We start from the raw sequence: 27,195 nt of genomic DNA on the forward strand, positions 1-27,195 counted from the left end.
GCAGTCCATGAGGTCACAAAGAGTTGAGACATGACCAAGCGACTGAACTGAACTAAAAGTGAGAAACAGACAACAGACAACAATACAACAATTTTAGGGGACTTTAATACCCCAGTTTTACCAATGGCTATATCATCCAGACAGAAAATCAATAAGAAAACAATGCCTTAAATAACACATTAGACCAGATGGGCTTATATATGCACACACACACACACACAATGGACTATTAATCAGACATAAAAAATGAACATTTGACACATGCAATAATGTGGATGTCTCTGGACCTGATGGCTCAGCAGGTAAAGAACCAACCTTCAGTGCAGGAGATGCAGAAGACACAGATTCAATCCCTGGGTCAGGAAGATCCTCTGGAGGAGGGAATGGCAACCCACTCCAGTATTCTTGCCTGAAAAATCACATGGACAGAGGAACCTTGCAGGCTACAGTCCAAAGAGTCCCAAAGAGTTAGACACGACTGAGAAGCTGAGCATGCACATGCAGATGGACCTGGAGAGCATTATGCTTAGTGAAATAAATCAGACAGAGAAAGACAAATACTGTATTGCATCAGTTACATGTAGAATCTAAAAAAAAAAAAATAGTGACTATAACAAAAAAGAAATAGACTCACAGATATAGAGAACAAACTAGTGTTCCCAGTGAGGAGAGGGAAGGGGGGATGAGCAAGAGATGGGTAGAGAATTAAGCAGTACAAACTACTATGCATAAAATAAGGTACAACAATATATTGTACAGCACAGGGAAAATAGTCAATATTTTATAACAACTATAAATGGAATCTAATCTAGAAAAATTTTGAATCACCATGTTGTACAACTGGAATTAATATAATATTATACATCATGTCCGATTCTTTGTGACCTCATGGACTGTAGCCTGTCAGGCTCCTCTGTCCATGTGATTTTCCAGGCAAGAATACTGAAGTGGGTTGCCATTTCCTTCTCCAGGGTATCTTCCTGACCCAAGGATCAAACCTGGGTGTCCTGCATTGCAGCCAGAGTCATTACCATCTGAACCACCAGGGAACCACATTATACATCAACTACACCTCAATTTTAAAATATAATTAAATAAACATCCAAACTGTTAAACAAAATCCTGAATATAAATGTTTATTCTAGCTCTATTTGAGTAATCCAAATGTTACTCAAAAGATAGAATAAATACACTGTGGTACATCCACACAATGGAATACTATTTAGCAATAAAGAGAAACCGAGTATTTAATAAACACAAATACTTGGATGAATTTCGATGGCATTAGGCTGATATTAAAAAAGCCAGTTTTAATCACAAATGTCTGATTCCATATATATAACATTCTCCAAATGACAAAACTATAATGACAGAGAACAGATTATTAGTTACCAGAGGTTAGTGGTAGGGGGGAGGTTGAGATAGAGGTGAAACTATAAAGGGATAACAACAGAGAGTTTTTTGGGGTGACAGAACTATTCTGTATATAGATGGTGGTGGTGGATACATCAATTTATGTGTCTTAAAACTGTATAGATGCAGGTTTTTAAAGTCTATGTTAATGTATGATAAACTTTAAAAAGAGAAGAAAAAAGAAAGGAATAGAACATAAACATGTAGATTAAATAAGATAATGGTTACTAGGGTGTTCACTTTATAGTAACGCTTTAAGCTAAGTTTTGCGTAGTTTTCTGTGTCTTTATTTTAATTAAATGTTTAAAATAAAAATAAAAGGGATTAAAGGGGAAAGGAGAATAGCCTGGGCCAGGGAAGGCTTCTTTTGAGGAGGTGACAAGAAGACGAGAGAATTGAGAGATGACAATAAAGCATGAAAGTGAAGAATGGGAGGAGAGTATTTGAGGCAGAGAACTGGAGGCAAGAGATAAGAGATAATATAGAAGGAGGTCCTGCTGCAAGAACAGGTAGCTGTTCTATCCCAGCAATAGGATATCTGTGTGTGTGTGTGTGTGTGTGTGTGTGTGTGTGTGTGTATAGATTTATTACAAGCTATTGGTTTATACATTTATACAGTCTGGCAAGCCCCAAGATCAGCAGGATGAATTGGCAGGCTAGAGATCCAGGAGAGTCAATTGTTTAGTTCCAGGAGGAGTCCTAAAGCCTGAGAACCAGAAGAGCAGATGGTGTAGTTCCAGTCCAAAGACCAGCAGGCTCACAATCCAGGAAGAGCCATTGTTTCACTTTGAGTCTGTAGGCAGGAAAGAAGTCAATGATCCAGTTCACAAGCAGTCAGACTTCTGCCTGACATTTTCCTCTCTTACTTGGTGAAGGGTCAGCTTTTTTGATTTTAGTCATGCCTCCAACTGATTTTTAGTTGCTCAATCATGTCCAACTCTTTGCGACCCAGTGGACTAGAGCTCACCAGGCTCCTGTGTCTGCGGAATTCTCCAGGCAAGAATACTGGAGTGCGTAGCCAATCCCTTCTCCAGGAGCTCTTCCCTACCCAGGGATCAAACCCAGGTCTCCTTCATTGCAAACAGATTCTTTATCATATGAGCCACTGAGGATGAGGTCAAATTAGGGAGGGCAATTTGCTTTCCTGAGTCTATTTAAAAGTTGCTACTGCTGCTGCTGCTAAGTTGCTTTAGTCTGTCTGACTCTGTGCGACCCCATGGACGGCAGCCCACCAGGCTCCTCCGTCCATGGGATTTTCCAGGCAAGAGTACTGGAGTAGGGTGCCATTGCCTTCTCTGCTATTTAAAAGTTAATCTCACCTAAAAACACTCACAGAAACACCCAAAATAATGTTTGGCCAAATATCTGGGCACACCGCGGCCCAGTCAAGTTGACACACAAAATTAACTTATTACAGAATGTGTATTACGAATGTACAAAACAACTTCATTGAAGGACGCAGGGTTAAGAGTGTTGACCCAACTAACTTTGGAAGTGGAGCCTGGGACACTGAAGGCAAAAGCAACTTCACTAAGGAAATGTGACTGAGGTATGTTCTTTAGTTAGTAATAATGTATCAATTCATTAGAAAAGACTGATGCTGCAAAAGATAGAAGGCAAAAGGAGATGGGGCGGCAGAGGATGAGATGGTTAGTATCACTGACTCAACCGACACATCAATTTGAGCAAACTGCTGGAGATACTATAGCACAGGGAAGCTTGGCGTGCTGCACTCCATGGGGTCACAAAGAGTCAGACACGACTCAGCAGCTGCACAACAACAGCAACAACAATGCATCGATTCTGGGTCTTTAATTTTAACAAATGTACCATACTAGTGTGAGAGATGTTACAGAAATGAATAACAGAAACCTCAAAGAAAACAGTCAACAAGTCAAAGGAGGAGCTCTCACAACTTAGGACAGTAGCAGCCCGGAACCGGAAGAAGAAAGAAAAACTTCCTTTTTTCACCTGGCAAGAGTTTAGCCAATGAGCGATTGCCACAACTCAGCCAATGAAAAGCCACTATACTTGGAACTCTCAATTCATCCAATGATCTGTCTTCTTATTAGACTTCGCCACTTCCTTTCCGTAACAGTCTTTTTCGCCTGAGGCAGAGGGCTTTGTTGGTGGCAACCATAGTTGGAGACCCTAGGGTATAATTGTTTGCTGATTCTGAGTAAATCGGTTTTTACTGGAGAAGTAACTGGCAAACTGTTTAAGGTGAACATTTTGGTGTCCAACGCAAGGATACAGAGAAGACCCCACAACGACTCTGAGGCTAGTAAGCAGATAGGTAAGTTACCTAAAAAGTCCATTGAGATTTTTTTTTTTTCAATCACCAGCTCTGAGGCCTGAGGGTAAATGTTTCTCCTGGAGGTTTATTCTGATTAAAGCCTTATTCTGTCTGTGAGTTAAGCACTTCGGCCTGCTATTCCAAATGAAACTATGCTAGCCTTTAGCTGAATTTCTTTTGGAACAGGAGCTGTTTCATTGAAACTGTGCTGTTCAGTCTTCAGCCTGCCTCGTTCAGGATTAGGCTGTGCCGAGCAGCCTTTGTCCTGGCTCCTTTAAAACTAGACTGTTCCCTTAGAACTTGCTGATATAGGCCTGCAGGGTGTTTGAGCCCATTTAAGCTATTTAGGCTGTTTGAAAATTACTGTTTTACTCCAAAGAAAAACCTCTGAGAAATGTGATTCCAATTACCTAAATACTTTGAGGGTGCCCTTACAAGAATTCTGACTGATTTTATGTTTAAAAATCTGTAGTCCTTCCTCATGCACATTTCTAAGGAAATGGACCAACCTAACCAAAGTCAATTGAGAACATCAATGGGGATTATGGAGAAATACTGAAATCCCAAACTTATTTTTCTTAAAACAAAATTGGACAGCCATATCTGTAAAATTTCCAAAACTGAATGGAATGCCTATTTCTATAGTATATTTCATTATTTCCTGATAATGCATTATCAGGAGCCTAAAATTTCATCTCTGCAATGTAAGATTTTAAGATCAACTGAGGCAAGCAAAGACAAAATGGCTGCCAAAGCCTCATGTTCCTTGTCCCTGGCTTCTGTATCTTGGATACTGTCTCCAGTGTCATCTTGTTCCTTTCCTCTGACTCTGCCTCTGGCATCATCCTCCTTCTTCCCTTGAGAGTCCCTTGGACTGCAAGGAGATCCAACCAGTCCATTCTGAAGGAGATCAGCCCTGGGATTTCTTTGGAGGGAATAATGCTAAAGCTGAAACGACAGTACTTTGGCCACCTCATGCGAAGAGTTGACTCATTGGAAAAGACTCTGATGCTGGGAGGGATTGGGGGCAAGAGGAGAAGGGGACGACAGAGGATGCGATGGCTGGATGGCATCACTGACTCGATGGGCGTAAGTCTGAGTGAACTCCGGGAGTTGGTGATGGACAGGGAGGCCTGGCGTGCTGCGATTCATGGGGTCGCAAAGAGTCGGACATGACTGAGCGACTGATCTGATCTGATACCTCATCTATAACTCTCAGTTCCCCCATACTAATTCTTTTGCCCAACTAATTCTCTTGCCAAACTTTCCCTTTTCTCTGAAACTCCCCTGTGCCATTTCCTCTGAACTTATCAGAACCCGTCTCTTTAAAATTAAGTCTGCAGAGGATCCAGAGGCTAGACTCTTAATTATTTTACATCTCCTGGACTAAAGTGGAACTGCAAAGCCGTAGTCAAAGATTTTCCCAAAGTAACTGAAATCCTTACAGATTTGGTGAAGAATATAATACAGTTATTCAAACTTATCGACTCTGACTTAGATTAGTTAGTTCATATGCCTGTCAATGAAGACCAGGCCTAAATTTGGATGAAAATTCACAAATGGGGAAATCCTGAGAGCTCTCTAGAATTATAACTGGGAGATCAGGCGATCACTAAGTGATTTCCAAGAGCAATTCATAAGGCTTTCCAAAAGCCTGTTAATTAGAACAAAATTCAGACTTGCACACAAACATCTGATGAACCTATTCATGAGTATTATGATCAACTTCAGGATGTACTTAAAGAAAATTCTTACCTTCCTTCAGATGTTGATTCCACTTGGGTAGCTTTCAACTGTATTTTTATTAGTGGGCTGAAACAGGATCTTTCTCTTCTAGTAAAAAGGACCAAGATTGAATGGGAAACTTTGTCCAGTCCAGATTTAGTTAATCTGGCAACCCAGGTCTCTCACACTCTAGATTAGTCATGTAAAAGGAAAACTGCTAAAATTCTTAATGTTCAATTCAAGCAAATGGAGGTCCCTAAACAAAAACAAAACCCTCCTAGTTTCTGCTATTATTGCAAAGAGCCAGGATATTAGAAAAGAGATTGTTAGCAATTTTCACACTTTGGGTGCCTGCAGCCTTCTAAGTCGTCTTTCCAACATCCCCCTAATTCTCAATAACAGGAGTCAAAGGAACTATAAGAGCTATTCGCAATCCCTCCCTTTTGATGATCCTGAATGACATTTCTGCATGTTAAGGATAAATTTTTTCCAGTCCTAAGTGACACCAGAGCCACACTCTTTGGTGTTCAATTCCACTACAATAAACAGTCTCTGCCTTGGAGTACTAAGATAGTTCAAATACTAGGGTTCTCTAATGAACTTCAAAAGGTTCCTATCTCTGAAGCCATTCTTTTCTCTAGGCCCTTTGAGAAACACACAACATTTTCTCCTCAGTTCCTCCACCCCTACCTATGTATTTGACCAAGACTTCTTAGGGAAGTATCATGCCAGAGTTTTTCTCTCCCATGAGGAGGAAATAATTCTACAACTTGACAGTAGTCATCAAAGCAGTCAATCAGGTAAATTAAATGACCCTTTGACATATTTTATTTCTTCTGTCTTTGATGGTACTACAGCTGATTCTGGACACACTGATCATTTGTTCCTACTGGATCAGATACCACCCTCCTTATGGGCAAAATCTCCAACTGATATTGGTAAAATTCACAGTGCACATCCCATCAAGATCCAAATAAATACCCCCAAATTTCTCTCCAGAATGAATCAACACCCTGTAAGGAAAGAAGGCCTTCGAGGTAAAAAGCCTATAATAGAAGATAACAAGTCATCATTATCCCTATACTAATCCCTATAATCCCCTGATTTTACCCTCGAGAAACCTAAGGGCTGAGGGTGGAAGTTTGTCCAGGATTTCAGAGCAATAAACAAGACTCTTATCCCTCGACACCCTTTATTCCTAACTCACACACTACTAACATCCATTTCCAACAGAAGCAAATTCTTTACTATAATTGATGTATGCAGTGCATTCTAACCAATACCTTTTTGGCCTCATTTGGAAAACAAAACAATGCATCCGTACAGTAATGCCTTGGGGTTTTACTGAGAGCCTTTATTTCTCAGAAATCCTGAAGGCTGATCTGGATGATACAAAGTTCCTTAGGGGTTCTGCTTTGGTGCATTGTGTAGATGATTTGCTTCTTTGCTCTCCTTCTCAAGCCTTCTCACAGGAAAGCAGCATCCACTTGCTAAAGTTATTAGCCTTAGAGGGACATAAGGTTGCCAAGGGAAGATTGCAGTTTTCCCAAACCCCTTCAATATTTAGGACACCTGATACCAGAAAAAGGGCTATACCTGAACCCAGAAGGCTTCATAATGTCCTAAGCTTCCAAAAATCCAAAATGAAGTGCCAAATGTGAGGTTCTCTCGGGCTAGTTGGATATTACTCAGACTGGATTCCAAATTTCTCTCTTATGGCCAAATCTCTGTATATTTTACTAAAGAGCAACCTCAACCCAATGTTATGGGAAGAACCAGACAAAATAGTCTTTAAGGCCTTAAAGGAGAGTTTGATGCACCCACACACTCTTGGGCATCCAGTGATCAGGTTCTCTCTTCTGGTTTTATATATGAAAAGGAATATAGTTCATTTGGGGTACTCACCCAAAAACATGAGAACCACCATCTATCCACAGAGTATTAAAGCCAGCAACTGTACACTGTGGCACAGGTCTACCCTGCTATTATTGCAAAGAGCCAGGATATTAGAAAAAAAGATTGTTACCAATTAAGCACCTTGGGTGCCTGCAGCCTTCTAAGTTGTCTTTCCAACTTGCCTTAAAGCCATTACTGCCACTGCCTTTTTGGTTAAGGTCATCAAAAAGATTGAGGTGGGATTCCATTCAACCATTTTTGTACCTCATGCAGTAGAAGCCCTTCTGAATTCTCATCACACTCAATATTTTTCAGTCAGCTGCCTCACCTCCTAAGAAGTCCTTTTGTTAAGTTCCTCACATAACTCTTTTAGGTTGTAATAACCTTAATCCTGCTGCTCTTCTGCCCTCCATCACCAATGAAGTCTCTCACCACTACTTAATGCTGATAGATCATATCCTGATGCCTTGTGATGACCTGCAAGAAAATAATTTGGGTAATGCTGACTTCTCAAAGTTTGCTGATAGTTCTTATCTAAAAGGTGATCATGGTAAATACTATGCTGGGTATGCTATAGCTACTCCTTTCATTGTTTTTGAGGCAGCATCTTTACTAATGGCTACTTCAGCCCCAAAGTCTGAATTATGTGATCTTACACAAGCTCATACTTTACCCAAGTACAAAACTGCCAGAATTTATACTGATAGTAGATATGGTTTCGGAGAAGCTCATGATTTTGGAATGTTGTGGAAGCAACATGGCTTCCTAACTTTCAGTAGAGATAAAATTTAAAATGGCTCCTATGTTCAAACATTAGTGAATGCAGTACTTTTACCTGCCACTTAAGCTATTATTAAAATTCCAGGGCATTTTTAACTTGACTCCCTGGAAGCTAAAGGAAATTACCTTGCTGACAGTTCCATAAGGAACGCTGCACTTAAAGGAATCAAAAGCAGTCAAACTTCTGTCATGATGCAAAGGGGTATTTCCCCAAATGATAACTTAGAAAAACTGGCTGGAGAAGCCCAACAATTGGTCTCAAAAAAGGAAAAAGACTGGAAATTCAACTCTTGGTTTGATAAAAAGAGAAAGCTCTGATTCAGATCAAATAACAACTCAGTCCTACTAGAGATTCCAAAATTTATACTCCTAACCATTGTACATGCATTAGATCATTGGTCTACTGACAAAATTCCATCTTTCATGAATCAATATTGGTGGGGAAACATTTACAAAGTTGCAAAAAGTGCCTACCTCACTTGCCCCACTAATCCAAAGGACAACCCAGGGAAGCCTGTTCTTACTGCTTCCAAACATTTTAAACTGTCTTAATGGACCATGCAAGGTCTGGCAATTGGATTTAATACAACTTTCCCCATCTCGGGGATATAAATACATTTTGGTCATGGTGTGAATGTTTTCACACTGGACTTAAGCCTTCCCTTGCAGACAGGCTACTGCTTTTTCTGTGGCTGGTCTTTCTGGAAAATATTATCCCTACCTGGGGAAATCCTCCCACAATTCATAACGATCAAGGGACCCATTTTACTGGTCAGATATTTTGATATCTGTGCTGTTTGGCCAGTTTTACAACACTTTTACTGCATTTAGCATCCTCAATCCTCTGGTTTAGTCAAATGCACTAATGGAATTATTAAAACTCAATTGGAAAAATTTGTATGGGCCCTCCAAATATATTGGCCAAAAGCACTGCCACTGATCCTTCTAAATCTTATATCCATCCCTTGTGGAATTCAAACTCTCACCCTTTGAGATAGTCACAGGACACTCAATGCACTTGGCTCTTGCACTGTTTAACCTGCAGCTGATGAAATGAGAAATATTCCGGTGTTGCGAAGGCCTAATTGCTTCTATTAAAAATAACCATGTTTTGCTAGAGCAATGTTTTCACAGTGCACTCTCCGGAGATGAAGACCTTAAGCACCCTTGCAACCTGGAGATTTCATATACTGGAAAAGACACCTTCAGAAGGATTCTCTTGAACTTCACTGGAGAGACCCCTATCAGGTACTGCTAACCAACCCTTGTGCCATGAAACTCCAGGCAACAGACTCTTGGATTCGTATGACACATGGAGAGAAAGCACCACACCCTGAGTGGACCTGCACATCATCTGGTGACCTGACAGTAAATAGCTCCCAGAATTGAAGCACACAACATCTGATGGAACAGCTTTCCCAAGATAGTTAGATCAGGCTTGTCAGAAGTTTGTCTGCCAGATCTTTCATATGATCTCCAATGTTTATGATCTTGACGATATATGGACTTTCAGTTCAGCTCAGTTGCTCTGTCATGTCCGACTCTTTGTGACCCCATGAATCGCAGCATGCCAGTCCTCCCTGTCCATCACCAACTCCCGGAGTTCACTCAAACTCATGTCCATCAAGTCGGTGATGCCATCCAGCCATCTCATCCTCTATCGTCCCCTTCTCCTCCTGCCCGCAATCCCCCCCAGCATCAGGGTCTTTTCCAATGAGTCAGCTCTTCGCAGGACATGGCCAAAGTATTGGAGTTTCAGCTTCAGTATCAGTCCTTCCAATAAACACCCAGGACTGATGTCCTTTAGGATGGACTGGTTGGACCGCCTTGCAGTCCAAGGGACTCTCAAGAGTAAGTGGCTTCAGAGTTGTCCCTTCTACCCTTCCTTGTTACTCAAATGTGACCTCAATAGGTTTCCAGTGTGTATGCTTTCCCTCCATCATTGAATACCACACCCAGGAAAGGTCGTTTCTGGCATTGAGGGACAAAAAGTCACTGAAACCAGAAAACCCAAGTCTTAACCAGCACTGCTTTCAGAGGAAGATCATCTGGATAGTGTGCTCAGTTGTGTCCAACTCTGTGACCCCATGGACTATAGCCCACCAGGCTATTCTGTCTGGATTTCCCAGGCAAGAATATTGGAGTGGGTTGTACTTTCCTTCTCCAGGGGATCTTCCCTACCCAGGGATCGAACCCACATCTCCTGTGTCTCCTGCACCGCAGGCAGATTCCTCACTCACTGAGCCATCAGGGAAGCCCTTTCAGAGAAAGATCAAGATCAAAAGGAGGAAATGTAAAAATTAATAAAAACCACAATTAGAATAGGAGATCAGAAAGAGGAGCTCTCACACCCTATGACAACAGCAGAGCCCAACAGGAAGACTTCCATTTGTTGCCTGGCCAGAGCTCAGCCAGTGAGAGATTGCTACAACTCAGCCAATGAGAGATTGCCACAACTCAGCCAATGAAGAGCCACTATACTTCAAGCTCTGCTGCTGCTGCTGCTAAGTTGCTTCAGTCATGTCCGACTCTGTGCAACCCCAGAGACGGCAACCCACTAGGCACCTCTGTCCCTGGGATTCTCCAGGCAAGAATACTGGAGTGGGTTGCCATTTCCTTCTCCAGTGCATGAAAGTGAAAAGTGAAAGTGAAGTTGCTCAGTCATGCCCGACTCTTGGCGACCCCATGGACTGGAGCCTACCAGACTCCTCTGTCCATGGGGTTTTCCAGGCAAGAGTACTGGAGTGGGGTGCGATTGCCTTCTCTGACTTCAAGCTCTAAATTCCCCCAGTCGGCTCTTTTGTTTAGTATAGCCCAACCAACTACCTTTCCCCCTCCTTGCTGTGAGGGGTACTTGTGTGTGACTTGCTATGATGGCAGACCCCAAATTGTAATTCTTTGTTGATCCCAAATAAACCCATTTTTTGCTGGAAAAATAACTGGTAGTCTATATGTGTTAGATCAATACTATTAATAAAGGGGGAAAACAGGTGCAGGGTATAATGTGAACTCTCTGTACTGTCTTTGTAACTTTTCTGTATATCTAAAACTGTTCTTATAAAAGTTTATTTTAAAGTTGACTTAAAAAGGAGTACAATACAGTTTGTCCAGAAAAGATGGAAAGGCCCAGAGCTGCGGTAGTTTCTCTGGCCCCTAAAAATCTCACTCACACAGCCTGTGAGACCCTTAATACACAGTCTCTGAAACTAGACCACCTGGGTTTGAATTCTGGGCATTACCACTTACTAAATGGGTACATTTGGGCAAATTCCTTAACCTTTTTGTGAATGATGGCCCCTACTTTTTGCCATGTTATTAGTATTAAATGAGTTGACTATGTATAGATTGCTTAAATGAGTGCTGACACACTGTAAGTTCTATGTAGATACGTTGTAAACTTAAAAACGTGATGACTAAAAATTCAGTAATTTAGTAATTAGCTATATAATCAGACAAGGTAGGGAGATAGGAGTTTGGTTGCTATAAACCAAGCAGTGGTTACCATGGATATGTCAGAACCTTGACAGCCAGCATAAGGGGGCAACTGAGCTGTGTTACTCTGGCAAGAAAGCTAGAAGGCACAACACATCTTCCTGTTACTCTACCCATTTTAAGTCTTTCTCTCAAAAAGAACCAACTTCTAATCAGATACATAGTTAACCACCTCAAGGTAAGCAAAATATATCATTATCTCCATTCTGTAGATAAGAATTCTGAAAATGGTAGGTTTAATTTAGATGATTTCATCCTAGAGTACCCAGGAGAGGTGCTGGAAGTGAAAGGACCTGATAATCCCTAGTCCAATTATTTTCCTTCTTGGTTATCCTACTTATCCTTCTTGAAGATACGTTCTCAAGGAAGAATTTGTGTGATGCCAGTTGGACCTCTCTTAGTGGTACTAACAAATACAGACTGTCTGAGATCAAGCTAGGACGCTCTGCAAGTATCAGGAAACAGACATGAAGCTGCTACTTCTGTCTTAAAGGGAGATGGCTACCATGGAACCCAGACAATCAGACAGTGGTGTTTCAGGCTCCTGGTCTTATCAGCATCATGAGCAAAGCTGGAATAAGGCTGGTTTTGATCACAGGCCACATATCAGGTTTTCCTTTGGAAGGGCATAAGCCAGACCTATTTTCCAGGAGGTCCTTATGGGAATCTGAATGATTTCCTAGGGAATGAACAATGCTCTAATAAGAAATGCTATGAAATGTGAGTCTCTATTTGGGGATAGCAGTTCTCTAAAACAGTGGGTGATTCTGCAGAATCCTGCTAAGTTATCCATTGATAAGCAGATACATACTCACCACATAATCATCAGAGAGCTAACCAAAGCCCATCTGAGTATCAGCCTAAGTACTTTGGTAACCCAACCAGAGCTTCCCCCAGCTCTGGGCCCCATACATAGACATTCAGTTCAGTTCAGTCGCTCAGTTGTGTCTGACTCTTTGCGACCCCGTGAATTGCAGCACGCCAGGCCTCCCTGTCCATCACCAACTCCCGGAGTTCACTCAAACTCAAGTCCATCCAGTTGGTGATGCCACCCAGCCATCTCATCCTCTGTCATCCCCTTCTCTTCCTGCCCCCAATCCCTCCCAGCATCAGAGTCTTTTCCAATGAGTCAGCTCTTCGCATGAGAGTTTCAGCTTTAGCATCAGTCCTTCCAAAGAACACCCAGGACTAATCTCCTTTAAAATGGACTGATTGGATCTCCTTGCAGTCCAGGGGACTCTCAAGAGTCTTCTCCAACACCACAGTTCAAAAGCATCAATTCTTAGGCACTCAGCTTTCTTCACAGTCCAACTCTCATATCCATACATGACTACTGGAAAAACCATAGCCTTAACTAGACGGACCTTTGTTGGCAAAGTAATGTCTATGCTTTTGAATATGCTCTCTAGGTTGGTCATAACTTTTCTTCCAAGGAGTAAGCGTCTTTTAATTTCATGGCTGCACTCACCATCTGAAGTGATTTGGGAGCCCCCCAAAATAAAGGCTGACACTGTTTCCCCTGTTTCCCCATCTATTTCCCATGGAGTGATGGGACCAGATGCCATGATCTTTGTTTTTTGAATGTTGAGCTTTAAGCCAGCTTTTTCACTCTCCTCTTTCACTTTCATGAAGAGGCTTTTTAGTTCCTCTTCACTTTCTGCCATAAGGGTGGTGTCATCTGCATATCTGAGGTTATTGATATTTCTGCCGGCAATCCTGATTCCAGCTTGTGCTTCATCCAGCCCAGGGTTTCTCATGATGTACTCTGCATATAAGTTAAATAAGCAGGGTGACAATATGCAGCCTTGATGTACTCCTTTTCCTATTTGGAACCAGTCTGTTGTTCCATGTCCAGTTCTAACTGTTGCTTCCTGATCTGCATACAGGTTTGTCAAGAGGCAGGTCAGGTGGTCTGGTATTCCCATCTCTTTCAGAATTTTCCACAGTTTATTATGATCCACACAGTCAATCAAAACCACAATCATTAGGTTAGCCAAAAGGTTTATTTGGGCTTTTCTTAAGATCTCATGGACTTTTTGACCAGCCCAATAGACAAACACTTCACACCCACTAATATTAAACAAAAAGACAACGACGGTTGATGAGGATGTGGAGAAATTGGAACCATCCGGAACTGCTGGTAGGAATGTAAAATATAGAAACAATCTGGCACTTTCTGAAAATGTTAAACACAAAGTTATCATATGACCCAGCAATTACACTCCTAGGTATATACTCAAGAGAACTGAAACCATATGTCCATATAAAACTTATACAATCCTACACACACACACATATATATAGCAGGATTATTCATAAGAGTCAAAAAGTAGAAACAATCCAAACATCTTATCAATTGATGAATGGATAAACAAAATGTGGTATATCCATACAATGGAATGTTATTTAGCCATAGAAGGGAATGAAATATTAATACATGCTATAACATGGATTAACTGTGAAGCAATTGTCTAAAGTACCCTTTTTACTTAGGCAACGCATTTCTCCACCCCATCCCCAATTCCAAGGTTGAATAAAGATATTCCTAACAGGGATGAACTATGGCTGAAGGGATAGGCCACACCTAATGCCATCATGCTGGTGTAGGTTGCTTTAATAAGAAATCACTGTTTTGCCACTAGAGTTGATGATAATCGGTTCCCCTGCACCCCATCCATGACATAAACAAGGTTAGACAGAATGAAATAATGGACTTTTGACGGTCCCAGTCTGTTTATCAGTTTCTGTGTATTCATAAGCTAATTTAGGTTCAGAGTTAACCATGGGATGATTTCTTATTTCCCTTAATATTCAAGAACTAAGCTGAATCATGTTCCGGCTTCTGACCTCCTGCTGGTGTCATCTAAAGACAACTGAAGAGACCCAAAGGTAATACTGTAATTATTTCCTTAGACCTGTTCCACCATTTCCTCCAATGTACCTAGCCATAGTCCCTCACAGGACAAATCCTTATGATATATATTATTAGGGGGCATGACTAGGTAGTATCTACAAGACTAGGGGCAGGGTTGGGGGAGGATGGCCAGTTCTACAAGGCAAGTGAATCAGGGAAGCAAAGTGTCCTTGGAGGCTTTGGGGAGTAGTTCCCACTCCACCTTCTACCACCTGGCTGTGTCTTTATGACTGCATTGGGACTACTGCAGGCAGAGCCCCAAACACCAAGAGTATAATTCTTTTTTAGACTGAGAACTAACAGTACTTTTAAGGCTTTGACTCATTTTTCTTATCCATTTCTAGACATGTAGCCATCATCATCCTTGGACTGCACAACTCAGGGAAAACTGTTCTTGTGGAGGCGTTCCAGAGACGTAAGGAACTGAGAGCATTAGATACTAGTTTAGGTCTCCCCTGGGTCCCAGTGACCAATGAAATATCATTCCTTCCTACCCTTACTTCATGGCACTCAAGTTACCTCATTTGAAGGTAAACACTTCCTAACACACACGAACAAGACACACACACACACACACACACACACACACACAGACCTCTCCTCAGGTGTTATCAGCCTGATTATGTAATGTCTGTTACCTGCTCCCTTTACAAGATATCCTAATTGAAGGTCTTTGCATAATGTCAGTATGAATGAACTGTGACTATGCAAAGCACTGCAGTTGATAAGGAAGGAGAGCAAGTTTGAAACAGTGTCTAGTGTCAGAGCTCAATTAAAGTGGAATTTGGTCTAGATAAGAGAGACAAGTGTGGGATGCTGAACAATTTTAATAACGTGAAACTCTTTTTGACAGTTCATATAGAGGGTTGGAGCTTGAGAAACGGTGTCAGTTCAGAGACAGGCAAGTTTAATACCAAATCTCCAGTTTAATACCTTGACACTTCAGCCAGTGGTTCAGCCTGGTATTCCACCTTACAGGCAGCAAACTTGATTCTGCCTCTCCCAAATCTCTGATTGGCAGAAATGATAATTTAAAAAAAAAAAAAAGTTAAACAGCAGCAAGAAAATCAAGGAACCAAGATAAATCACAAGGTTACTGATAAAGGGAATGATTTTTAAAGCCCAACTCAGCACCACCCCTAGATTCCCATCCAGTCTGGGTGGGGCCTGGGGATATATGAAGAACACCCCAGGCCTTTCTAATAGCCATCTTTGGGAAGCACTCAACTGTAATTAGCCTTATGCTATTTTGCCTATGAGAATAGCATGTGCTTTCCATTCTAATTCCTAGAAGATCGAGCTTGCAGTCTCATTTGTTACTGTTTAACTTGCCTTGTGGTTGATGAATAACTTGGGGCTGATTCATAAACTTCATTCACAGAGACGTTTTTATGGCTAAGAAGCAACTTTCCACTAATGTCACATTCTGAAGAATTATCTCAGGCCACCTCTGTCCATGTAAGACTTCCAGAGACTAGTAGACTCCTCTGTACCCAAAATGCAATAGCTTGCCCCCTATAAGCTCCTGCAAATGTTTATAATTGCTGAAAACAGATGATAGCCTAGGGAGGAAGTTCCAATCTATAAGCAGTAACTTGTGTAAACATTTGAAGACACTGGCTATAAAATATTTTGGGACATAAGCCATTATCATCAACAACATCATTCACTATAACTATTTTGTCTGGCATGGTCATATGGGGCAAGTGAGGGCGTTTAAAGCAGTTTCAAACCTAGATATATATTTCGAACTTTAAAAGAAAATGCTGTCTTAGCCCCACCCCAGATCTCTCTCTCTCTCAAAGAATGAGGCCTAGTGTCATAGGTTTTAAGAGCTCCACAGGTGATCCTGGTGTGCAGAGTGGGTACTGAGAGCCAAAAATCAGAATCACACCAACTCACAGGGGACCTGAAGGTTCAGATATTTGGGCCTGGAGAAGGCCCAGGGAATAAAAAATCTTAACAGGTGCACCAGATAATTCTGAGACAGGCATACATTCTACTGCTCTTTAAGGCAGTGAGTCTCAAAATATAAGGTGAGAAGAATCACCTAGGGATTTTGTTAAACATAGGAGTTTGCTAAACATACAGATGCTTGTGTCCCAAATGTATGGATTCTTATTCATTTGGCACAGGGGGGGACTTAACCATCACCCCCATGTAACTCTAAAGCAGATGATCCCCAAACTATGCTTTATGTAGCATTCTGCTAGGGATATAGAGATGGATTTGACTCAGTACCTGTCCTCAGAGTGTTTATAAATTAATAGAGGAAATAAAAGAAATGTACATCGTCAGAGAGCAAGTTCTGATGGTTTTTAGGGTTTGCCATCAATAGATTGAATTATTGGAGAATTGGTAAGGCTGCAAATACAAAGAAATAACAGGGAAAAAACATAAAGTTTGCTTTGATATAGAAAACACGATTTAAAAATTACCTTTAGAGTTTTAACCTATTCACTTATTATTTTTAAGTAGTCTAATATAGACATAACAAATAACATAAAATTGTGAATGAAAATTATATGATCTGTGAAAGCTATAATTAAATCATTGACTAACAAAATCAGAAGAGGACACTATGAGATGATAGTAAAATGTAATAATATGTACATATACACACATATAGAGGCATATTATGTATACTCATACATGTGTGTATAGCCATACATTTCCAAAGATCTGAAAGCATCCTGTTAACTTCTCAGCTAAGCAACTTATTCTAGCAATCCTATAGAAAATGTCGCATGTAAATCTGAAACTAGAGATAAGAAGCTACTGATTCTGGTCTTAGAACTCCCAGATATGAGTGTAGAGAATCTGTAAAAATCATCTTGCTACTAATGTGGGCAGAGAGCTAAGCCAGGCTGTCGGTTTAATAGACTGGAATGTGTCTACAGAAATGCTGAACTGCATTTCTCCGGGGGCTGAGTGAGAGGTGGAATGCCCTGTGGGACTGTATGGTCTGGCCATAGCCTTGAAAGGGCAAAGGTGTCTGAGTTTGGCATGGTTTCTAGGAGATATGAGAGGAAGAGGACTTCATACTCTCCTCCACAGTAACAGGCCCCATAAACATTTACTGAACACCTACTATGTGTAAGGGAATGCAGAGCCCCTCCCTCACAGAGCTTATATTTTCACTGGGGAGGCAGGATATGCACAGAATGAGGTGAAGGACCAGTTTAACACATCATGTGCTTAACTAGAGATCGAAGCGAGAGCTGGGCCAGTCAGCGAGGCTTCCTAAAGAAAGTGGTACTTGAGCTGGGCCTTAAAGAAAGGATGGGAGAGAAGAGCTTCATCAGATGCATTCAACAAATATTTATTGAACACCTGTCTGCCAGTTTCTGTGCTTGACATTGTGAATATATAATAGCAAATACTGAAGGGGTTTCTATCCTGTTGCAGTTTATAACCCAGATAAATAAATCACAGAATTTATAACACTGTAACATGGGCTTCCCTGGTGGCTCAGACAGTAAAGGATCCACCTGCAATGCAGGAGACCTGGGTTCAGTCCCTGAGTTGGGAAGATCCCTTGGAGGACAGCATGGCAACACACACCAGTATTCTTGCCTGGGGAATCCCCATGGAAAGAGGACCCTAGCAGGCTACAGTCCATGGAGTCACAAAGAGTCAGACATGACTGAGCGACTAAGCATACATGTGCTGTGGTAGTGGTAAGCCCAGAAGAAAGGCACCTTATCCGCACTTGGGGATGGTAGTGTGAGTTAAGAAAATTTTCTAGAAGAAACAAGATCTGAATTGACCTTTTAAAAACAAAATAGGTTTTAACCAAGCAGAGTAGTGGGAAAGTGTTCTAACCAGTAGGAATAGTATCTTGTGAAGGCCCGGGGCAAGGGAGAGCCTGACATGCATGTGGAATGGGGGATAGGGAGGCACACGAGTCAAGAAGCAGAGGGAGGAAGAGGCTGGGTACCAGAGACCCTGGATACCAGTCAGGGAAGAAATGGATCTGGCAGGTTAGGAGGTAAAAGAGTTTGTATTCCGTCTTCAGAGCAGCAGGCACTCAAGGAAGGTTACTGAGCCAGGATAGGGTAGTGTGGGCAAAGTGCTGGTTTAGGAAGATGAATCAGCATGAGCAGGATGCCAGGACACCTCCATAGGATTCCTGAGGGCAGGCTGTAATCAAGGTCCAGATAATCATTTAACAAATTCTTTCATTCTCTCTTCCCCTATGCATAGAACTCCCTAGTAGGAGTAGGATGGACAGTTGTTCAAACTCTGAACTAACCAGACTCCTGGTGGATATTTATGAAGTTTCCATCGATGATCTAAAAGGAGACATGCAGGGCTGCGAAATCTGGCCAAACTACTATGCTCAGGCACATGGGCTGGTTTTTATTCTGGATTCCAGTGACTTGGAGCGCATGCAGGAAGTGAAGGTCATCTTACCCAACATGCTGTCTGATGAAAGAGTGGCTGGGAAACCCATCCTACTGTAAGCCTCTACCTTTGTGTCCAATTTTCCCTTCCATTCTGAGCCTTTAGAAGAGAGGTAGACAGAGGAAGGGCTAGGTGGTCCCTCTATCACGCCCAATTCGACCGCCTCTCCTCTTTGGCTGAGGGGTAGTGGCCCAGTCCTCTATGGGCTGTTTTCAAGAGCCACTTTCTACCAGACACTGCCATGGGGGAACCTATTATCTAATTGTGCAAAGGTAATTTTGAAGGCAAGCATCAAAGGGAAATGCACACACCCTCCTCACCCATTTGTCAACTCTTCCTGAAGACTGCCTCCCGACATTTGCTTCTCTTTTCTGGCTTCAGTCTCTGACCCTGAGATGAAGGCAGAAAACTCCTGTGTTGTATATTCAATGCCAGTGGCCTGCTCCCTTGGCAGAGTGCCCGAGACTTATGCCACTACCTCTTATTCCAGGGTGATATTTCAGGTGGCCTGTCAATCCTCCCCATGCCCTTTTAGCCTTTTTTATTCCTTGTTAGCACCCCCGGCTCAAGCATGAACAGAGTTTAGGGAAGGGTGTAAAAGCTCCAAATTTGTTCCTATCCCAGTTAGAAATTCTAATTAAAGTTTGATGGTGTAGTGTAGAAGTGAGAAATGAGGCTTGGGGATTATCTCGGATTCAAATTACTTGTGCTGTTCTTTCCTCCATTGAGAGCTGGCTAGAAAAATGTCTGGATCACCTTACTGGGTATGGCTTAAAAGCTAGTCCCTGGATATGGAGCAGCTGTACCAGAACTGGATATCCCCCTCTTTCCTTTCTTTTCTTGCCCTTGGTCTCTATCTCAGTTTCACTCATCCTCTCTTCTTCCCTCAAAATCTTCCAATGCCTGGTTTTAGCCTGGCCAACAAGCAGGATAAGATGGATGCCCTGACGCCTGGTGAGATCATTGAATATCTGCTGCTGGAGAGACGAATGAATGAGAACAAGTCTCCGTGCCGAGTGGTAAGTGTCCTGCCCTCCCTTCCCTTGTCCTCTCAACCAAGGCTGATGCCTTCCACAGCCCATAATCAGTCTCCTATGCCAGATCTCAGGCAAAGCCTCTCCCTGACACAAGTATGGTAATGATTTCTGACTCAACGGTGATAATAAGTACCACTCACTTACAGCACTTTTGCATCTGTTTTCTCATTAGGCCTGTAAAACAGCTCTTTAAAGCTGGAAGTTTCAGTAGTCTCATTTTATGGTTAAGCAAGCCAAGGCTCAGAGACCCTGTGTGCCTTGTCCAAGGTTATACATCCAAGACGTGACACTTGATTAAAGGACCTAGCTTTTGTACCTTTCATTTACCTTCTCAGGAGTAAATGTTGAGTATCTGTTAGGAAGTCTTAAGAGCCTCTCTAGGTACAGCAGAGTTTCTGTGTACCTGTGTGCTGAGGGTGATTGAGACTATGGGCCCCAGAGGTCCCAAGCTCCTGGGCTAGAGTCTTCTCTTTTTGTCACAGGAACTTTGTTCAGTTGTCAAACAACTCCAAAGGCGCCGTCAGCCTATAATTGATGGCCTGTACTGGCTGTTATCTGCCATTGGGGAGAAATATGAAGAGCTGTGTACTCGCCAACAGCCACTGCCACCAACCATTGCAGCCTCCAGTAGCACTAGAGGATTTGAGGAAAGATCCCCAGCAGACAGGTACCGAGCTGCCTCTGTTAGGTGGACTGATAAGAACAGATGCGGGAGTTAATCTTCAACATAAGCAGGGAGTTCTGGGAGGAGCATGAATTCTGTGAGGTGCTGAGCAAGTCTCTCAAGATCAGTTGGCCCAAATGGAGTGAAGGCAGTGACCACAAATATCCTAACACTGTTCGGTACATCCTCCCCTAGGCACAATTTGAGTGGGATGAGTTAAATCATCAGTAGTAGAGTTTCTCCAAAACAGGGTTTCTTTTTTTTTTTTTTTTTTGAACTGTATATATATATATTTTTTAATTTAAATTTATTTTAATTGGAGGCTAACTACTTTACAATATTGTATTGGTTTTGCCATACATCAACATGAATCCACCATGGGTGTACACATGTTCCCAATCCTGAACCCTTCTCCCACCTCCCTCCCCGTACCATCCCTCTGGGTCATCCCAGTGCACCAGCCCCAAGCTTCCTGTATCCTGCATCGAACCTGGACTGGCGATTCGTTTCTTATATGATATTATACATGTTTCAATGCCATATTCTCTGGTTTGTTACACAGAGGAGAAAAGGAACACAAGCCCCTTAAGGAGCTTATTGGCAATATTCTATGGATAACTATCCTGGAGCTGCTCCACATTCTCTGCTTCCCATTCTCTGATCATTCCAATAATACAGCAAGGTGGGAGAGAACAGGAATATAGAAAAGAAGAAGAAAAAGAAACAGGATGTGATCAAGGTTTTGAGGAGTAAAAAGACTAAATGTCCTCTTCCTCTGTTGTTCCTCTAATTGTCTGAAGACACATGGCAGGGATGGGGGGATAGTTGAATTTGATTAAGGAGCTCGCATCTGTTTTCACTATGGCTTTATCCTCTCTATCTTCTCCAGCTTTGCTACCCAGATGGGAATGTCCAAAGAAAACAGACAGCATGTAGGACAACACTCAGTGGAACCTAAGCCTCTGAAGTCAATCCTGCTAGTAAGTGGCTCATTAAAAGTTATTACTTCACGGACCAATCTCCAAACCCTTTGGGCACCAATTGCCTTTCTCCTCCATGTTGCTGATATACAGAAAGAAGGTGTAAGAATAAGACCCAAGAAGAACGTATCAGTAACCTTTGCCTTAGATGAACCCATGGAGGAAGGTGAATATTCTGGGGGAAATGGATCTCATAACACTGCTGGACTGCATAACACCAGTGGAGCTCATAACATAGCTGGAGCTGGTAACACTGCTGGAGCTGGTAACATCGCTGGGGCTTGTATCACCGCTGGGGCTCGTATCATCGCTGGGGCTCGTATCATCGCTGGGGCTCGTATCATTGCTGGGGCTCGTATCATCTCTGGGGCTCGTATCATCGCAAGAGCTTGTAACACACCCAAGCTTCGCTATGGTCCAAGTGATGACTTTCAGCCCCCAGCCCCATATACTGAGGATGATCTTTTTGAATGTAAGGCTGGAACATTGATTAGTTAGGGTAGAAAAGATATAAAGGCCTTTCCTCACAATTTAAAGTGAGGAGTTTTGAGCCCCAAACTCTTTTTTCATGCTATGGTTGGTGATCAGGAGAGAAGCAGATGAAGTGCTTGGAGAGTACCATCTGGCAGCCCAGTATGATGCTCCAAGATCTTTGTCTGGATGGCTGTAGGGTTATCTTAAAGGTTATGATTTCCAGTGGTAGATGTACAAATTGGTACAATCTTTACAGAGAGTAGTTTGGTTGTCTGTCTCCCTCCTACTCTCCATCCCTCTTTCTCTATGTGTGTGTGTGTGCGCGTGCCTGTGTGTGTACATGTGCACATGCTCAGTTATGTCCAACTCTTTGCAACCCCATGGACTGTAGCCTGCAAGGCTCCTCTGTCCATGGGATTTCCCAGGCAAGAATACTGGCGTGGGTAGCCATTTCCTACTCCAGGGGATTTTCCCAACCCAAGGATTAAATCTGTGTCTCTTGTGCCATATGTATATATATCTTGGAGAAGGAAATGGCAACCCACTCTAGTATCTGTGCCTGGGAAATTCCATGGACAAAGGAGCCTGGTGGGCTACAGTCCATGGGATTGTGAAAGAGTGGGACATAACTTAGCAACTGAACAACAAGAACAGCATATATATATAGAGAGAGAGAGAGAAAGAAAGAAAGAGAGAAAGAGAGAGAACTTTAAAATTGTGGAAACCATATGAGCCAATCATTTTATATCTTGAATTGTAGCCAAAGATAATTACACAAGTACACAAAAAAGAATGCTCATAGTTGTTCAATCACAGCATTGTGCATAACAGCTAAAAGCTGAAAACAAGCTAAAGCTCTAACAGTGGTGAATGGCTAAATAAATTATGGTGCGCCAATACAATAGAATACTATGCAGACCTTAAAAGGGCTAATGTTGACATATTGACTGGCATGGAAAGTTTTCCACAACCCAGTGTTTTATTGGAGAAAATAAAGTCAGAGCACAGCATGTACAGCATGATGTATATATGTCCATAGACTATCTGGAGGGAAATCACCAAACATGAGCAGTGGTTTTCTCTAAGGGTAAGATTCTAGGTGATTTTTAGAAGATCCAAGGTACCTTTCTTAGAATTTTTGTATTATCAGAAATTTTTTAATAATCATATATGATTTCTCCCAATCTAAAGGCACTAAAAAAAGAAAGCTGTGAGGATTTAAAGGCCCATTGTTGTTAATGGCTACTCCATCTCAAATGTTCCTTGGCCCCAGTTTCCATGACGGTAAACTGTCAATTTTATAATGTCACCTTTGCTCTCCAAAGAATCTGCCCTTCAGGCTACCTCAGAGCCTTGGGTTGTTACACCTACACAGAGGGGCTGTTAGTTCTGTCTGTTAATACCTCCACAGTCCCCCTATAATTCCACCTACTCTAACATAATATCCCTTAGAACTCCCATTGTGCCCATACATCAATCTTCGAGACATCAAATGAATCTTATCCCCACCAAGAGGCTCAAAAATAGTTAAGGGGAATGAATAGTTAGTTTAAGAATGAAGATGACCTGGACAGGAACACTGAGGACAGAGGTGCTGCTCTGGGAAGGAGGATGAAAGTTGAGTGGCAGGAATCCAGCAGAAGAGGGGAGGAAATGTCTTTCTAGATGTCTGATTCTACTCCTAAGTCTGTGTCCAAAACTGAAACCCATTTTTCATTTCTATAACCTCAGAGCCAACAGTAAAAAGGAAAATGGGCACCCTGGGACCCAGAGGACATGTTACTGGATAATCTCTGATGAAGCCTTTGAAGCCTTTGATGTGGTTAGTATTCCTTAGGTGAAGGGAAGAGAGCAAGAGGGAGAGTAAGTATGAGGTCAGGGCAGAGGGGGACACCTAGTGGGATGCAATCTACACCCCTTGGAAAGTAGGCAACAGCCTCCTCACCTGGAAGGACAGGAAGCCTTGTGCCTAGCTTCGCTTGCAATGATGCCTGTTTTCTTTCTCTTTTAGCAGACTTTTAACAGAGAGCTAAAGAGAAAAATGAAGGAACGTCAAAAGAAACATCTCATATTCCTCCTTTAGTAAATGGGTTCATCTACAGAACCATTAGGATTTTTCAGTTTTCAAATTTCTGTCTGTTAATACCTCCACAGTCCCCCTATAATTCCACCTACTCTAACATAATATCCCTTAGAACTCCTCTTGTGCCCATACATCAATCTTCAAGCCATCAAATGAATCTTATCCCCACCAAGAGGCCCAAAAATAGTTAGGGGGAATGAATAGTTTGAAATAGTTTAAGAATGAAGACGACCTTGGCAAAGAAGATCAGAAGATCTTTGTATCCAAATGCTCCTGATGACGTCTGTGAGCAACATATCAAGGGTAACCAACTTCAGTTGAGTCTTAGAAGTATAGGGTCAGTTTAGAACTACATTTTCTCCCCTTGTGTTCTTGGGTGGAAGGGGACTGGCATAAGTAAATTATTCTGAGAATTATGCTCTATGGAATCATTTTTAGTCACGCCTCCGAAAACAACTCGGTTTTAAATTCCCAGCCATTGTCTGTGAAGCCTGGCAACAATTCTTCTGCTGCCCCTTCAGGAATAGCAACTGATGTCTCTCCTAACATTTAGGTTAGGTGTGCAAAAACTGTACGAGCTTAAAAACATTCAACTGTCCATTCCAGAGAGGGCAGTGTTAGTGGTGGGAATCATCATTCACTATGATTACAGCTGCTACTTTCACCATCAGTACCACAGCCCCCATTTCCTGAGCGCCTTCTGGTTGTCAGACATAGCACTAAGCTCTTCACGTTCATTATTTTATTCACAACAACCCATGGGTGTAGGCAGCGTATTTGTTTTTGTTTTACAGATGAAGAAATTAAGGGGCAGAGAAAAATAACTTATCTAAGGTCCCAGAGGCTGTAAGATGCAGAACAAGGAACCAAACCCAGATCTGACTCTGAAGCTACTTTAGGCCAGAAAGATCTTCTTAAGCTTGTTTCAAACTTTACCCAAAAGAGAAAGCTATATCCAGGGAAAATGTTGAAGCTTCATCATGCCCATGTTAGAAGAATTAGGTTGACTGCAGTAAGCACACTGATGGTAGTGGCAGACCCAGGTGAGCTAGGACTTCCATTCTGCCAGACACTAGGCTAAGTGGTTTACGTACATTACTGCCTTTCATCTTCACAAGGCTTTGAGGTCAGTCCTACCATCATCTTACAGAGGCAGAAACTGGTGTTTAAAGAGGTCAAACAATTTGTCCCAAGGCACCCATTAGGAAATGACAGAACTGCTCTTCAGACTAAACCAAGTTCCAACTCCATAACTCATGGTCTTAACTCCTACCTATATGGTCTCACCAGGAAATATAAACCAACTAGCCTATAATTGTTTCTGAGAGAGAAACCTGGCACATAATAAGCATCAGTCTCACAACCCCATCTGGAGGGCCAGACACTGTCTAAGGCTGCAGCATTTGCTATTATGCCTTATTATGGCCTTATGTCCAAGGGGACCACCTCAGGCACTTTGTGGGTCTTTGACAGGATTCTAAGGTTCGGCTTACTAGTCATGGCACTGGAAGCAATCTTAAAGAAACTCTAGTCCAATCCCAATTGTTATACAGATTAGGCATTTGGTACAGAGAGGTTAAGTGACTTGCTGAAGGCTGCAGAGCTGATCACTGACAGACATGCTCCTGAAATCCAGATCTCCTGTGTGCCTAAGCCAATGTGCTATCTTCCCTGCCCCAATATACTACACCCTCTCTGGGTCTTCTCTGGACACTCTTGACCCATCTGTACTTGTGCTTGCATAATTGCTAAGTTGCTTCAGTCATGTCTGACTCTGTGCAACCTTATGGACTATAGCCCACCAGGCTCCTCTGTCCATGGGATTCTCTGGGGAAGAATACTGGAGTTGGTTGCCATGCTGTCCTCCAGGGGATCTTCCCAATCCAGGTATCGAACCCACATCTCTTCCACATCTCCGGCATTGGGAGGTGGGTTCTTTACCACTAGCACCACCTGGGAAGCCCATCTTGACCCCACCTATATTCCCTTCAATTTGTCTAATAAATATTACTGGAAAATTCTGCTGACAATCATTCCAACCCAGGGATATATCAAATGTCTCTACAAGAGGAGTTTACCAGACAGGAGACTATAATTCAACAAACCAAGGTTCTTCACTCATGTTGCTCTTTACAGCATTATGTCTGAGGCAGGCATACTTTCTCGGCCAAGAGGGGAAGAAAGTATGGCTAAAAGGGATTAGGAGTGCTATCTATGAATATGAGCAGGGTGGAGAATTTAGGTTGAAACAACCTCTGACAAAACTGAATTTCAATATATTGGCATACTTTCCTTTCTACAATATACGTGTTCCTGGGTGTCAACCAAATTTTCCTACAGAAAGTCTATTAATCAAAAATATTTAAAGAATATCCCCTCAATACAGCCAGGAAAACCTTATTCATTTTGAGTGAATAATTTGGTTGCTGCAGGGTGTTGCCATACTTTCCAAACCCCTTATCAAGCTGAAAGACCTGGCAATTACCCTCAGTGAAGACAAGAAAAAGAGCACATACCTCACAGGCTTGTTTTGAGGATCAAAGAGGACAAGCCAGGGCCAAAATGCTAGGCAGAGTGCCTGGCACATAATAAGTAGCTCATGAAATGTTACCAACTATTATTATAATTAGGGGAGGATCTTAGATCATCAGATAGCTATACTTCCATACTGGGAGAAGTATCCTCTTTTCTGCAAAGAATAACCCAAGGAGAGATGTCTTAGATTCTAAAGTACAAAGAGTATAGGGAATCTAGGGTAATTATAGGGCTTCCCTGGTAGCACAGCTGATAAAGAATCCAACTGCAATGCAGGAGACCCCGGTTCGATTCCTGGGTTGAGAAGATCCCCTGGAGAAAGGATAGGCTATCCACTCCAATATTCATGGGCTTCCCTGGTGGCTCAGACAGTAAAGAATCCACTTGCAAGACCTGGGTTTGATCCTTGGGTTAGGAAGAACTCCTGGAGAAGGGCATGGCAAGCCACTCCAGCATTCTTGCATGGAGAATCCCCATGAACAGAGGAGCCTGATGGGCA

General features: G+C 42.2%; 1 protein-coding gene across 1 annotated transcript; it reads left to right on the plus strand.

The window, feature by feature from the left end:
- Positions 1-3,130: 3,130 nt before the first annotated feature.
- Positions 3,131-22,102, plus strand: ARL13A (ADP ribosylation factor like GTPase 13A). Its single transcript, XM_025276350.3, has 8 exons — positions 3,131-3,709; positions 14,419-14,491; positions 14,861-14,931; positions 18,723-18,978; positions 19,837-19,942; positions 20,443-20,627; positions 21,514-21,604; positions 21,698-22,102. The coding sequence occupies exons 2-8, from the start codon at positions 14,433-14,435 to the stop codon at positions 22,100-22,102; spliced, it is 1,173 nt and encodes a 390-aa protein (XP_025132135.3). The 5' UTR covers positions 3,131-3,709; positions 14,419-14,432.
- The last annotated feature ends 5,093 nt before the right edge of the window (positions 22,103-27,195 follow it).

Source organism: Bubalus bubalis, chromosome X (assembly GCF_019923935.1).
Source record: "Bubalus bubalis isolate 160015118507 breed Murrah chromosome X, NDDB_SH_1, whole genome shotgun sequence".
Classification (NCBI taxonomy): Eukaryota; Metazoa; Chordata; class Mammalia; order Artiodactyla; family Bovidae; genus Bubalus; species Bubalus bubalis.